Source organism: Pelodiscus sinensis, chromosome 3 (assembly GCF_049634645.1).
Source record: "Pelodiscus sinensis isolate JC-2024 chromosome 3, ASM4963464v1, whole genome shotgun sequence".
NCBI lineage: Eukaryota > Metazoa > Chordata > Testudines > Trionychidae > Pelodiscus > Pelodiscus sinensis.
In genome coordinates, this window is record NC_134713.1 from 33,588,299 (window position 1) to 33,604,278 (window position 15,980).

General features: G+C 41.0%; 1 protein-coding gene across 2 annotated transcripts in view; it reads left to right on the forward strand.

Annotated features, from left to right (window-relative positions):
* Nucleotides 1-15,980, forward strand: part of PXDN (peroxidasin) — a 122,765-nt gene that overhangs the window by 74,292 nt on the left and 32,493 nt on the right. For both annotated transcript variants that reach the window (XM_006131038.4, XM_006131039.4), the window contains 5 exons: nt 866-1,022; nt 3,063-3,171; nt 3,724-3,881; nt 7,860-9,363; nt 9,937-10,071. In XM_006131038.4, the coding sequence (XP_006131100.1) occupies nt 866-1,022; nt 3,063-3,171; nt 3,724-3,881; nt 7,860-9,363; nt 9,937-10,071 (2,063 nt within the window). The remainder of the gene's footprint in view (nt 1-865; nt 1,023-3,062; nt 3,172-3,723; nt 3,882-7,859; nt 9,364-9,936; nt 10,072-15,980) is intronic.

Sequence of the window (15,980 nt, forward strand, 5' to 3'; positions counted from 1 at the left end):
GGAAACTGGCCTGCAGCAAGGCCCTAAGGTCAACCACTGCTCAACTGAGAGGCAACAATAATGTACTGGGAAAGCACAGACTACAGGGAAATGTGTTCAGACCTATGGTACAGAGCCCAGCAGAGGGGGTACTGAATTCCACTTTCCTATTGAATGGTTGGCAATATTCCTCTCCTTTCCCTATGGAATGGATGGGGTACTCACATCAGGCTGCTGAACTGAGAGCCCACTGAGAGGGAACCAGGCTTGCCTCTTTTTCCAGTATTAGAGGGGAGAAAGGAATCTGAGTGGCAGTGTTTCCGTTCTCCCTCCTCTGAGGATAATTAATATTTGCCAAAGCATTCAGTTACAGGAAGTTATATTCAAGTGAGTATGAATGTGACTTTGTATTCAAGTGAAGTCAATCTATTATCTAGAGTATATGGTTCTTCCCAGAGTCTTCTTTTATTATTTGTTGGGCCTGTATTTTATATGGAAAGGGCACGCAACTGTGAGGCTATTTTTTGTTTCTTTTTAAAGTTCATAACATAATAAATACATTCAATATACTATTCTGCCTACAAACCATCCTGTCTTGGTGGCAATGTACAGTACTGTGAGCTATGCTCCTTCTTGTTAAATTTTGTTATCTAAACTATAAAAAAAATAGTTTCGCTGAGGTTTTTTATGGATTTCTGTGGGGTTAATTTAAATGATTGACATGGCATATAAAATTGGTATGAAATAAAGATATTACTGTTCTCAGATCAAGTTCACACTGCTAGAAGAAAACAATACAGATTCAGAATGTTAAGCAATTTAAAATGTTAATAAAATTTCCAGAGATGATATTTTCAGAGTAACTGACAATTGTGCTTTGCTACAGGATGGAGTTCAGGTAACAGAAAGTGGAAAGTTTCATGTTAGTCCAGAGGGATTTCTTACCATTCGGGATGTGGGAACAGCTGATGAAGGCCGATATGAATGTGTTGCCCGGAACACTATAGGGTACTCCTCAGTTAGCATGGTGCTAAGTGTTACTGGTAAGATTTATTCAAGCATTTATGTGACTTCATGGCCTAACTTGCTTGTAGTACAGTCATGACTGAAGTCTAAAAGAATGTTTTGGGCTGCAGGAGGCCACACCACTTTCCTCTTGAAATATATTTTGGCTGTCTGAACTTGCTAGTACCATGCACACACTGGCTTTTGGGAATGACTTGACAATAAATCCTTTGACATTTTTAAAGGTAGACCTATATGACTAACTGGAAACTAGCTTGCTGCCACAAACCAACAATTCCTAAAAGTCTTAACCTTTTGATAAGAAGCCAGTGTAAGTACAAACTACTTGTTAAAATATAAATAAAAATAGGCTGGCCAAGAGGCTACCAAAATAATTAACAGCACTTCTATGATCTTATATAGACTGATCCCAGTCCATCAAACACATGTAGTTTATCCCAGGAAATAACTGCAACCTTCTCCCTGCCATCCCATGTGTTTCCAATTATCCCTCTTTTGTAGAATCCCTGCCTGTCCTTCACAAGTAAACTTCTCTCTAAATAGCTGCCTTCACCTTAAAGATCTGTTGTTTACAGCCTAATTAGCTGATTGGACCCACCTGGTATAACTCAGCTCTTACAGGACTACTGTGGAGAGCTGCACACCCCATCACAGATCCCAAAAATTATTTTTCCAGGCATGTTTATCACTACTCAGAAAGACCACTCTATTGGAGCTGCAGTAAACCCAGTTGCTGAACTTCCACTTACACAAAAGTAGTGAGACCTTGTTCTGGAGTGTTTGCTAGCTGTTTAAAAAGTATATTGGACAAAAATATTACAGTAAGGTAAAACTTTCATGTGAAACTAACGAGCAAAGGATGTTCAGAGTTAAAACTGGTTTTGTATATCCTCTCATCCTCCTCTCGCATATTGGCCTTGCTCTCAGATTAACAGCACTGTCACTTTATTAATAGTTCCTTCATCTGAAGATCTCAAAGCTCTTCGAAAACATTAATCCTCACAGCAATTCTGTGAGTTTAGTAATTATAAAAGAGATTATGTACCCACAGAAAATCTGCCTCCTTTCTCCTCCTCCTTCTTCTGTGTCACTTTACCAACCTTTCAGTATTGCTTCCAAATCTGGTGGCCCCTGACACAGGGTAGGGGCAGGATACTAAGGGATAGATTTTATTTACCCATCTGCACTTCAACAACAGCTGCTAATCAAACATTTCGTAAAAAGGCAATTTCATGGATCCACAAGATCTTGCATTTCTAGCATTATAAAGATTTGTATATTATCTATGAATTTTTGATATTGGGCCTACTTTTCTGAGGCTAGATAATTGTAAATATAAAACAAAAATCTAAAGCACCCCAAAATGGTGCCTCTTGATTTCTAGAGAGACCCCAAGATGAAAACCATGAAGAGTCCCTATAGCTACTTAGGAATCCCTTAACATTTTTTAAAGCCTCTTGAACTTCTGTAATACTGCAGTATGTTTCTAAATCTAAAAAGGAAGTTTATAAATATGGGGCATTTGACTCTAGTGTTTCACATTATCCATTGAAACCTATATGCTTGGAACCCAATCCAGTATCCATTGAAATCATGGGAATGTTTCCATCAACTTTAGTGAATGCTGGATAAGCTTTTGGTTGCAAACACTTTTAAGCAGCTTACATGGTGTACCACAAACAGAAGCTGAGCTAGAATACTGACTTTACTTTTTTTGCTTTGGTTTTGTTTATATAACCATTGTAAGACTACTTAACGGCTACTTAAATAATCTTTCTTGTTTTCCACACACTGCTTTATTTTTATGGCAGCTTCATTTTAACTGAACCTTTATGTATAACTGACATTAAAAAAACACCCTTAATTCTGCAGCGATGTAAATGTGTTTCAGTAAAGTTCCCAAAGGATTAGTAATTTTAAATGTGGAGGTACTAAAACTTAGGAAATGTGGTTTTCTTTGTGAAACTGAAATTATGTAGTGTCTAATCCTTGCTTTCTGACTAACTTTTTTGCATGCAGTAATTTTTGTAGTAACTTGCAATTTTATGTTTTTCTAGTTCCTAATGTCAGTCGAAATGGAGATCCATTTGTAGCAACATCAATTGTTGAAGCAATTGCAACTGTTGACAGAGCTATAAATTCAACACGTACACATTTGTTTGACAGGTATCATGTTCTTTGGGGTTTTTTGATGGGGAAGTCAAAATTAATGTTGAATATCATGCAGGAAATGTTGCAATCAGTAAACCCATTTAATTACTATACTGCTGAAAGATGATACAATGTAATGGTTTTAAATAACAAATGTTATCATCTGATTATTTTTTGGAGTTCTAGAAATTTACCAAGAAAGAGCCATATTTTTAAATGAAAACTGAACAGATTCAGCTAATAAAGCCTTGATCAGTTATTTTGAACAGTTATTTTGGGGAACCAGCATGTTTAAAAGCTCTTTTTTTTTTCTAAAGCCAACAGGCATTTTAATGTTGTATCTCATTCATAATACAAATGTAATGTACTTGAATGTTTAAATATGTTTTGAACATCTTGTATTAAATGTAGATATTTATTTTTATTTATTTTGCCTTCCATTTTGGGATGAGTAACAAAGGTATAGTCAATGACATCTAGTTCTACCTTAAGTTGCAGAAACTTTTAAAAACGTGTTAGTTTTATAGCACTTGTTATTCATACTGTTTTTTTTCAATTGTCTATTAGTCGTCCTCGTTCTCCAAATGATTTGCTAGCTTTGTTTCGGTACCCAAGAGATCCTTACACTGTGGAACAAGCAAGAGCTGGAGAAATATTTGAAAGGACATTACAGCTAATTCAAGATCATGTACAAGGTGGTTTAATGGTTGACCTAAATGGGACAAGTCAGTATTTTTTTTCTTACTTTCTGTGTTGTGTAGTATATAAGCCATTTCAATTCATTATGCTTCAAGAAATATTAATTTTAAAAGCCAGAGTCCACATTGTGCTGTTATTCATTTTGAAGTTATTGGGACTGCTTGAGTGTGCAAGAGCTCACCAACATGAATGAAGGATCCACATGGGTCCTTGATTCACATATGGCTATATTTTGCTTGAGATGTGCTGGTCCATTATTGTAATTCTGCACTATTTGATGTAGTAAGGGAATAATGTAGTTAAATTCTTCTCTCAGTTACAACTAAAGTGCTGAAAGACATGGGGTTGAAAAGGTGAATTTGGCTAATAGTTTCTTAGCAAGATTTAGAATTCTTCAGTGTGTACTGATGATAAGACATTATTTGTATTGATTATTTCATCAAAAGAAAATATGGTAACCCCTATTTGTCTTATCACAGGGTATGTCTAGACTACAGAGTTTTGTCGACAGAAGTTTTGTCGACAGATACTGTCGACAAAGCTTCTGTCGACAAAGAGCGTCTAGACTACATCCAGGTCTGTCGACAAAGCAAGCCACTTTGTCAACATAACAGTGTGGACACAAAGGACAGTATAGATGCAATAATGCCTTCTATCGACAGAACTCTGTTGACAAAAGGCGTTATTCCTCGTAGAATGAGGTTTACATACGTCGACAAAACTGCTGAGTTTTGTCGACATAACTCAAAGGCAGTGTGGACGCAGGTAAAGTTTTGTCGACAAAAGTTCACTTTTGTCGACAAAACCCTGTAGTCTAGACACACCCCCAGAGAGGATATAATCTAACAGCAAAGACAGAACTGTGTTTATTTATGGTACCAGTTTTCCTGCAGTAATTGTTACTTGTTCTTCTTAAACCAGAATACAGTATCAAACAAAGCTACATCCAATATGGGTTTTGTTGTTTTCGTAAATAGTAGGAAAAAATAAAGTTTAATGTTTCTGCTCACTGACTGACATGTACTCAGAATTGAGAATTATAATGCACAGCCTGAAAATTTAGAGCTAAACACACTTGCAAAGAGAACTGTATGCTAATTGTTCTGCTGTGGATGTATGTCTTACTTTTTGGCAGTTCATATGCAGTATGTCAATGCCTGAGACTTATGACTAAAGCATTTGGAAATAATGATGGAGTTTTAGGAGAGATGCTGAGACGTGGCATGTAGCCAAATGTTACAGCTAGACTGGAAATCTGAGGAAATATTTGTACTTATACATACTGCTTTTGATGTTTATAATTGAGAATTTCACTTTAACTTCTTAAAAGTTTAAATGTGTCTCCGAATTAGGCCAATGTGTACAAGACCCAAAACTGTAAGCTTTGTAGAATTAAAACATTGTCGCATTTGTTACTCAGAATGCTGAGCAAACAATTTACAAAGAATAATTTGTCATAGACATTTGACTTCTTCTTTGAGCAGATATCGTAATATTAGCGAATTTGCTAGTCATTCATGGCTAAAGTGAATTCATTTAAAAATTCAAGATAATCCCAGCTAACATTTTATAGCATTGAAAACTTTATACAACTACAACCTGAACTGGCTTTTGGTCCCTGCAGTATCCACAGCTATGGGCCCAAGAGTTCAGAGAATTAGACAGGTAAAGAGAATCTACGTTCATTGAACTACCTGGCTTGTGTTTTTAAAGTTAAGTAATGTAAGCTGTTACTAATGTTGAAAAGAACAAGTGGATGGGTTCCACTTCTGCAGTGATAAATTGGGGGAGCTTAACAACTGCCCGTCTGTGGTTTTTTTTTGACTAAATGAAGCTATTACAATTAATCTGTATCTCAAAGAATCATCCAGCCAGGCTTATGTATAGTGGTGTTGTAATGAGTGCTATATATTTTTGGTAGTCTCTGGGGTGCCACAGGACTATTCATTGCTTTTAAACAGTGGTCCCCAACCTTTTGGGGCTGCCGGGTGGAGCGGGGGTGGCACCACACATCTGCTGCGCGCCCGGGGGCGGCACCGCGCACACGCCGCATGCCTGGGATGGGGGCCACACATGCACCTCACGCCCAGGGGCGGCACCGTGCATGCACCGTGCGCCCAGGGCACAAGAATGGCTCGGGCCGGCCCTGGTCACTAGGTAGGCGCACATAAATGCCCTGGCGGGTGCCATGGCACCCACGGGCACCGTGTTGGGGACCACTGCTTTTAAAGTTGCAGACTAAAATAATGCTTAGAAATGGGTGTTATTGAAAGGAAGATTTAATTAAAAACCCTCAAAACAATGTATTATGTTGTGTTTTTTAGTAGCCATTGGTGATTCTTCACCATGGTGTACAGTGTTTCCAAGGTCAGAATGGTCCTGAAAATGTTATTTGTAGCGTGGCTATTTAATTCTTACTCCTTGAATTATGTATTTCAATCATAGTAACATTATGCTTGAACAGTGGTGGGAAACCTACAACCCATGAGCCACATGCAGCCTGCCAAGGTAATAACTAGCATTATTTCGAAATAACAATGCGCGTGTCTATACAGCCATTCTGTTATTTCAAAATAATTTCGAAATAGACTGGGAGACATTTTGCTGGCATTGACTGTCCACAGGCACCACACCCTGGAGCTCCCAGTAGGTTCAGTTCTCTGTTCCTAGCCAGTGGGAGCTTTGGGAAATGTTATCCTGCAGGTGAAGAGACCACAGGAATGTGATGGTCACTGTTTCCCACAGCTTCCATTGGCTGAGAACAGAGAACTGTGGTCACTGGGAGCTGTGGCGGATAGTACCTACAGATGGTCAACATCAGCAAAATGTCTTGCGGCATGTAGTCTGATTACCCTGATGGGCTGCAGGTTGCTCACCACTGTTCTTGAGTGATCATCATTTAGTTGTCGATGCTGCTAGCCTTTATAATTGCCTTATTCTATCTGTGTGCATTTACACTGCACTGTCTATGGTGTCTATAACTAGCCTTATTTCGAAATAACAATGCCCGTGTCTATACAGCCATTCTGTTATTTCAAAATAATTTCGAAATAACACATGGCTTATTCTGAAATATGTAAACCTCATTCTGTGAGGAATAACACCTATTCCAAAATAATTATTTTGAAATAAATCATGTGTAGGTGCTCCACTTCAGCTATTTCAGAATAGCCCCGCACCTGGGCCATTCTAAATTATTCTTCCCCAGGATCCCCTAGGGCTCTAAATTGAGGTGGCACATCTACATTAGGGAAACCTGCCTCAGACTGATTTTGAGGCTTCCCTGAAGTGTAGACGTGCTATTTTGAAATAAGCTATTTTGGGAAAACTATTCTGGAATAGCTGATTTTGAAATAAGCTTGCAGTATAGACATACCCTTATAATTAACCTCACCTTCCTCCTCTTTTCCTGTCTATAGTTTGTTACATTCCCTAGACACACTTTGTCTTTGATTAGAGTGTAAGATTAAGGACCAAAACAATATATGTGTTTTACAGTTCCAAGCACAATGGGGCATTTGTATTGTGAACAGGGCATAGGGGAGAGCCTTTTTTTGTAATACTGTAATATTTATACGACACATAAAACATTATAAGACACTACATAATAGATAACATGAGAATAGATAAGCTTCAAGTGATTTTTGTTTGAGAACAGAATTTCAAATGTCCTCGGCATCCATTGTTGCACCTCGATTTTCAGAAGAACTAATCTCTCTTTAGTTACCTCAGTGAAGTGGGCAGATTTTCAGATTCTTCTTAATGGCAGATGTTTGGTGCTAAGTATTTTCCCAAATCTCATTTAGGTGCCTAAGTGGGAGATGAGGTTTGTTGAAAGGCTTTGTGTCGTTACGATGAAAATTCTTTTTCCTTTGAATTTGCTTAATGGCGTGTGGGATTTTTTTAAAATCAAAAGATGGCAAAATTATATCTAGAGTATTTGTGATTTTATGTTCACAATCTGATAAGTCTTTAATTTCCCTCATATTTCTCTTCTATTTTAGGCTATCATTATAATGATCTTGTATCTCCACAATACTTGAGCCTGATAGCTAATTTATCAGGCTGCACAGCCCATAGACGAGCAAATAACTGCTCAGATATGTGCTTTCACCAGAAGTACAGGACACATGATGGAACTTGCAATAACCTGCAGCATCCGATGTGGGGAGCCTCTCTGACAGCCTTTGAACGTTTGTTAAAATCAGTCTATGAAAATGGATTTAACTTGCCTAGGGGTATTGGACCAAATAGACACTATAATGGATACACACTTCCCATGCCTCGCTTGGTTTCAACATCTCTAATAGGAACTGAAACAATAACCCCTGATGATCAGTTTACTCACATGATAATGCAGTGGGGTCAGTTCCTTGATCATGACCTTGACTCCACAGTCGCTGCTCTAAGTGAAGCCAGGTTTTCTGATGGTCAGCACTGCAGTTCAGTTTGTACAAATGATCCACCTTGTTTCTCAATCATGATACCACCAAATGACCCACGAGTTAGAAATGGTGCACGGTGTATGTTTTTTGTACGCTCTAGTCCTGTTTGTGGAAGTGGCATGACATCTCTTCTAATGAATTCTGTTTATCCAAGAGAACAGATTAACCAGCTGACTTCATATATTGATGCATCCAATGTGTATGGCAGTTCAGACCATGAGTCACAAGAAATCAGAGACTTGGCAAGCCAAAGGGGTCTTCTGAGACAGGGCATTGTACAGCGATCTGGCAAGCCTCTTCTTCCATTTGCTACTGGTCCCCCAACAGAATGCATGAGAGATGAAAATGAGAGCCCAATTCCTTGCTTCTTAGCTGGAGATCATCGTGCTAATGAGCAATTGGGTCTCACCAGTATGCATACATTATGGTTTAGAGAGCACAACAGAATTGCTACAGAGTTACTGAAACTCAACCCACACTGGGACGGTGACACGATATATCATGAAACACGCAAAATTGTTGGTGCAGAAATGCAACATATAACATACAACCATTGGCTACCTAAGATCTTTGGAGAGGTAGGCATGAAGATGCTTGGCGAATATAAAGGTTATGATCCCAATGTTAATTCTGGCATAACTAATGAGTTTGCAACTGCCGCTTTTAGGTTTGGTCACACACTTATCAATCCCTTACTGTATCGGCTGGATGAAAACTTTGAACCTATTCTGCAAGGCCATATACCTCTTCATAAGGCATTCTTCTCTCCCTTTCGGATTGTAAATGAAGGAGGCATTGATCCACTTCTAAGGGGATTGTTTGGTGTTGCTGGTAAGATGCGAGTGCCATCACAGTTACTCAATACAGAATTGACAGAGAGACTCTTCTCCATGGCACGTACCGTGGCTTTAGATCTGGCAGCTATGAATATTCAGAGAGGCAGAGATCACGGAATTCCCCCCTACCATGATTTTAGAGTTTACTGTAATCTTTCTTCAGCTCATACTTTTGAAGATCTGAAAAATGAAATTAGGAATCCTGAAATCAGGGAGAAACTTAGCAGGTGAGCTTGAGGTGAAGGTGAACTGTCAAAAATTCAAAAGTACTTTTATATCTAAATGTGCATGTGAAAATAATGATTATTTAAATGTCTAACCTAGAAGAAAATATTTCTTAGGAAAGAGATAAAGGGAAACTCCCACAAAACTTCCTGCCAACATCAGGAAATGTGGTGGGCTCAAGGTTCCCTGATAACTGCGTAAACTATACAATGTCTTTTCCCCACTGAGACTTATACAGATCTGATTCCTTGACTCCTGTAGTTGTAGGAACACCATGAAGTTGAGCCCATCCAGAGAGCACATGTTCATGTATACACCAGTATATATTTTATTAATAATATTAAAAATTAAATAAATCATATTTAATACTGAAATCTTATGGTAATATTTATATCTTCAGTTTTACATCCCACACTTTGGATTAAGTGCATCTCTGTTCAGTAAGAGATTGCTATAGATGATTACATATCATGGGCTATGAATAGTTCATATCCATTGACCTTAATTTGTCATAATACTGAATACTTTATGTATGTATAATTTTAACATAACTATTTGTGTTTCTCTTGTTACAGGCTCTATGGTTCACCTCTGAATATAGATTTATTTCCTGCTCTTATGGTAGAAGATTTAGTTCCTGGTAGCCGATTGGGGCCAACTTTGATGTGTCTCTTAAGTACCCAGTTCAAACGTCTTCGAGATGGAGACAGGTAAAGCCAAAATGTTCATGGAAAACTTTAAGAGATTTTACCTTTTAAAAAAAAATTAAATTATTTAGTGACTTTTTTCAAATGCAACCTTTGTTTTCTTTTTCATTTATGATCTGAATATAGAAATGAAAGTAATAAAAAAGCTGATTTTAAAGTTTGTCAGAGCAACTGAAATAACAGCTGTACTTATTTATAATGTAGGTTGTGCCCATGAAACCTCATGATAATATATATATTTGTTAGTCTCTAAAGTGCTATAGGACTACTTGTTGTTTTTTCAAAGTTACAAACTAGCATGGCTACCTCTCTGAGGTAGCATTAGACACTTTGGATATGGCAGCACAATCAATGATGAACTTCACTGCCATGTAAAGGACTTCATAGTCACGGTCCTTAAGAGTACTGAAGGAGGTCCAGACAACTACTGTGATCCTCCCATTTTAAAGTTATTATGCAATAACTGATGAAGCCCCATGTGTCACGCTATGCCCACCTCCCCCCCCCCCTTTTCTACCCTTCTGGGCGATTTGCCCAGCACTTAGAGTCCACCGTGGCGGAGTGGGGTGTCCGGGCCCACCCTCTCTCCGGACCCCAACCCAGGGCCCTAACGTCAGGAGAATGACTCCTGGTGGTAGCAGGCGGGGTGATGACCCCCAAACGCACTTGCTCTCGGGTTCCACGGCCTGCCCTGGGTCACTTCCACTCCGCCGGTTGGTTACCAGCGTGTGCCCTCTCGTCGGGCCCCCGCCTCCATACCTGTCCCTCCACGTTGTTCTGTCCTCCCTTCTGCCAGCTCGCCCTCTTTATCCCCCATTCTTTTGCTGGCGCCCTTTTCCCCCCTCACTTCCAGGCGTCCCTCCTCCTCTCTCCCGGGTGCGCCGGTGACATCACCGGCCCCTCCGGGCGCGTCCTTATGATGTGCCCGGTCTCCAGCTCCCTGCTGCGCCGGGGCAGCCCTGGCCACGGCGGCGGTTTCTCCACCGGCACCCGCGGCTTGTGTCGCCGAATAGGGACGGGGTTGCTTCACCCCGTCACACCATGTTCTATGAAAGATTAAAGAGCTACTGTGCATTCCTTGCTGGGTAATTACCAGCAGATAAAATGGAACATTCCTTGTGTCAGATCACACTAGATAAAGATTTTATGTCTTATTATATTTCACGAAGACCATCTGAACCACCAAGGAATGAATCAGGTTTCCAATGCACAGGCTCTCTTCCTTTGTTGCTGCACTTCAAGATCCACCTCATGGCAACAATGTTGACAGTGTCAATGAGAGCAATATAAAGCCTAAAGAGGAGCCATACTCTTCTTCCCACCTCCACTTCTTGCAATAACTTTTTTATTTTGAGAGGCTTGGAATTGGAATTGAAACCATTGGGTCTTAGAGATTAGTAATATTAATAATATTCATTTTCAGGCCCTTCCTACAAATCTTCAAAGACTCCTCTTACAAAAACTGTTAAAATAAGTAAAACCTCGTCTATCTCTATAAGATGGCAAAAGAGCCTGTGGAGTTAAAAGGGGAATGTATTCTGCTCCCATTATTTTATAATTCCTGAGAAGTAGAGAACAGGAATCCAATACTAGATTTGAGACAACTCAAACAACTTCATCTGCCATTTCAAATTCAGTTTAGTAACTCTAGCCTCTATAATTCCATCCTTTGAACCTCAAAACTGGTTCACTGCTCTCAGTTTACAAGACACGTACTTTCACACATATTCACCCAGCACATGGAAAAAAACTAAAATTCCAAGTGGCAGCTTCCCGCTACTAGTACAAAGTCTTTCTTATTTGTTTTGAATACCATGAGTATTCAGGAAGTGATTGCAAAGTTCATCTTCGGAGACCAGGGATCTAAATATGTCAATACGTTGAAAACAGGCTTATTTGAGGAAGATCATCATAGCAGGTAAACAATTCTGTTCACTTAGTCCTACATCTTTTCACCACACCGGATCTCAGAATCTACAAAGCATCACTGTCGCCAGCCCTGAAACTAGTATTCATCAGATTAGTGCTATGTTCCCATTACCAATGGCTAACCTGCCACAGGAGAGATTCAAGACCTCATCAATCAACTGTAGGATCACCCTAAGAGCATGTTTCCTACTTACACCACATACCATTTCAGATTTCATTAGTGTATCTTTCCAACAGACATCACATGGGCATGAGGGTATAGGTCCCTTGAGAAGTCTTCTGATTATTCAATTGGTGAAAAGACCCTTTCTATGAATGCATGGGAGTACTGACTTCTCCAGCAATATCTGTACCTACCTATTAAAATTTTGGCGAGAGATGTTTCCACACTTGAAGGAGACCAAAGGAGACCATCCTTTGTCTCAAACACAAGCTCACAGCACATGGACATGGAAAAATTATTGGAGTCCCCTGTCCACAGGCATATCTCAACATGTCCTGCAGACTCATAGGGATATAGACCCTGACTTCTCTCAGTGGGGTTCACTGTACAGCTAATTTGTAAATCTGACTTCTCCTTTAATGAGCCATTAAACAAGCTGGATAGTGCTGATTCGTACCTGTCTGGAAGTGTCACCCAGAAAAATGGCACAAGTTTGTGATACAGATATATCACACATATTTATAATTCATGAACTAATGATACATACTTATAAGCAAGATTATCATACTTAAAAAATCATACATTTTCCTCTGATATACCCATATACATTACAGTGTCACAAGGCCTCTGTACTGTCAAAGGGTATGTCTACACTACAAAGTTAGTTCGAACTAACGTCCGTCGAACTAACTTTCATAGGCTCTACACTAGCGCTCCGTTAGTTCGAATTTAATTCGAACTAACGGAGCGCTTAGTTCGAACTAGGAAAACCTCATTTTACGAGGATTAAGCCTAGTTTGAACTAGCTAGTTCGAATTAAGGGGTGTGTAGCCCCTTAATTCGAACTAGTGGGAGGCTAGCCCTCCCCAGATTTCCCTGGTGGCCACTCTGGCCAACACCAGGGAAACTCTTCTGCCCCCCTCCCGGCCCCGGCCCCCTTAAAGGGGCACAGGCTGGCTACGGTGCCCGTGCCAGGTGCAAGCCTGCCAGCACCCAGCCAGCAGACCCTGCACCTGGCACGGCTCGAGCCAGCCACCCGATGCCCCCCAGTCCTCCCCCTCTTCCCGGGACCAGGCTGGCGGCTCCCGGGAGCTTGCCCAGGACCGCAAGAGGCGGGCACCCGCCTGGGCTAGTGCAGACATCGTGGACCTTGTCTGCACTAGGCACAGGAAAGTGGCTGTCTAGGGCAGGAGAGCTGCCGGCCTGGCCACCCAGGAGCAGGTGTGCAAGAGAATCAAGGGGGTCCACTGAGACCCCCGACCCTGAGCCCTGAGCTTACAATGGCCGTCCTGGGTCAGACCAAATGTCCATCTAGCCCAGTAGCCTGTCTGCCAACAGCGGCCAACCCTAGGGACCCTGGAGGGGATGGACCGAAGACAGTGACCAAGCCATTTGTCTCGTGCCATCCCTTTCCAGCCTTCCATAAACCTTGGGCAGGGACACCACTCCTACCCCCTGGCTAATAGCACTCCATGGATCCAACCTCCATGACTTGATCTCACTTCCCTTTAAACTCTGTTCCAGTTCTAGCCTTCACAGCCTCCTGCAGCAAGGAGTTCCACAGGTTGACTCTTTGCTTTGTGAAGAACAACTTTCTCTTACTACTTTGAAGCCTGCTACCCATTCCTTTCCTTTGGTGTCCTCTAGTCCTTTTTTATGGGAACTAATGAAGAACTTTTCTGTATGCACCCTCTCCACGCAACTCCTGCTTTTAGAGACCTCTATCCTGTCCCCCCTCCGTCTCCTCTTTTCTAAGCTGAAAAGTCCCAGTCTCTTTAGCCTCTCTTCATATGGGACCTGTTCCCAACCCCTGATCATTTTAGTTGCCCTCCCTTCTCCCAGCCTCTCACTTCCCCTCTCCCACCTCCTTTTCCCAGTCTCCCCCAGTTTTGTTCAATAAAGACAGATTCCATTTTGGAAGACACGTTATCTTTATTTTGTACATCAAGAAGAGGAGCTAGGGAAGGGTAAGTGGAAGGAGGTGAGGGAGGAATGGGGCACGAGCCCCCGATGGGGAGGACTGGGCTGGCTCTGCGGGCTTCTGGGGGTGGAAGCTCTCCTGCAACCCCCCAATTACCCCCCCCCCCTGGATGGCAGCCTGCATCAAGTGCAACCGGGCTGATGGCTGAGTGGTGTGATGTGTCCAGTGTGGGTAGTCCGGGCAGTCCAAGCCAGGACTGCTTTGCAAGCGGGGCACCCCTGAGAACTGTCTGTCCGGGGTGGGGGTCGGGACCCTTTAAGCACAGCCCTCGGCTAGCCTGAGAAAGCATCTCCACGCTCTTAAGTTCTTCTCTGATGCCCTGCCGGCACTGCTTCCGGCCATCCTTAAGCCCGGTTCAGGGTCCACTTAATGTGGACATGCTAGTTCGAATTAGCAAAACGCTAATTCGAACTAGTTTTTTAGTCTGGATCCGTTAGCTTGAATTAGCTTAGCTTGAATTAACTAATTCGAACTAAGTTAGTTCGAATTAACGTTGTAGTGTAGACATACCCAAAGAGATTCACCGTCAGATAAACATTCTGGAACTCATAGCTATTTGTTTAGCATGTAAAGCATTTCTTCCTATACTATGGACTAGCAGTTGAGGAAATGACAGACAACACAGCAGAAATGTTTTCTATATCAAATAGGAAGGAATACAATTATGCTTCCTTTGCTAAGCATGTTCATTTCTGGAACTGGTGCATTCAATAACAGATTGTGCCAAGTAATTCTGCTTCTACCACAGTCGTAGAATGCCCCATTGAATCAGATTGCCTGCCCTCTCATTTGCAAATTGCCTGCTAAGAATTTGATCCTGCCAATCATTTTCTGCAGGTGGGGATAGTCAGCTGAAAATGTATTTGCTTCATATTAGATCAAAAAATAACAAACATTCTGTTTGAGAGTGGGAGATTTGGGGAAAGGCAGAATTCATACTCCTTGTCAGATGATTTCCTTATCTCATGAACTCTGAGAATAAAGTTTACATATTCACTAATTATGTAAGTGAGGTAATATCTTTTATTGGACCAACTTCTGTTGGTGAGAAGAAAGAAGCTTAAAAAAAGCAGTGACACTGATTTATTTTTCCTGTCTGAAGAAGAGGTCTTTGGAAGCTCGAAAGCTTGTCTTACCAATGGAAATGGGTCCAATAAAAGATACAACCTTACACACTTTGTTGCTCTCCATCATTGAAAGAAACTGTTTAACTGAAGTCCAGAATATTTTTATGCATAGCAGAAAGTACTCTACCAGATTGACCTTTGCACCTACATTGAAGATGTTTTTTATTTGGGCAACACTGTGCCACTTGTCTCCCTTAAAAGTTCCAATTCAGACAGAGTTCAGTGGAGCATGTTTAGGCATGTGTTGCATTTTGTTGAAAGTCTTGACACTGTATTGTTATGTCCTTTATTTATGTATTGGTCAATGGCCATAATACCAGCCTTTCATTTCAAGATGGTCTTATTATTATCCTTGGAATATGTAGGTCTGGATCTTCATAGATCACATTGATGCCAAACATTAGTAAACTTTTGTTATACTTTTAGCCAGGAGCATTCTAAATTTTGTGTAAATTTTCACAGAATACTTGAAGATTACCCTGGCATTTCTCCATAACTCAGATCATTTCTGTTTTTTTGAAAATAAAATGAAAATGTACATGCTTCATTTAAATCATTGTTCTGGGGTGGGGCTGGGGATGAGGGGTTCAGTATGCAGGCTGCCCCAGGAAGTGAGAACTACCCAAGACCTCGCTCAGCACATCACTTTGGGGCCAGGCGAGAAGCACTTCTCCATGGCTGCTGCAGTGGCAGCAGGTACAGCCAGGGGAGG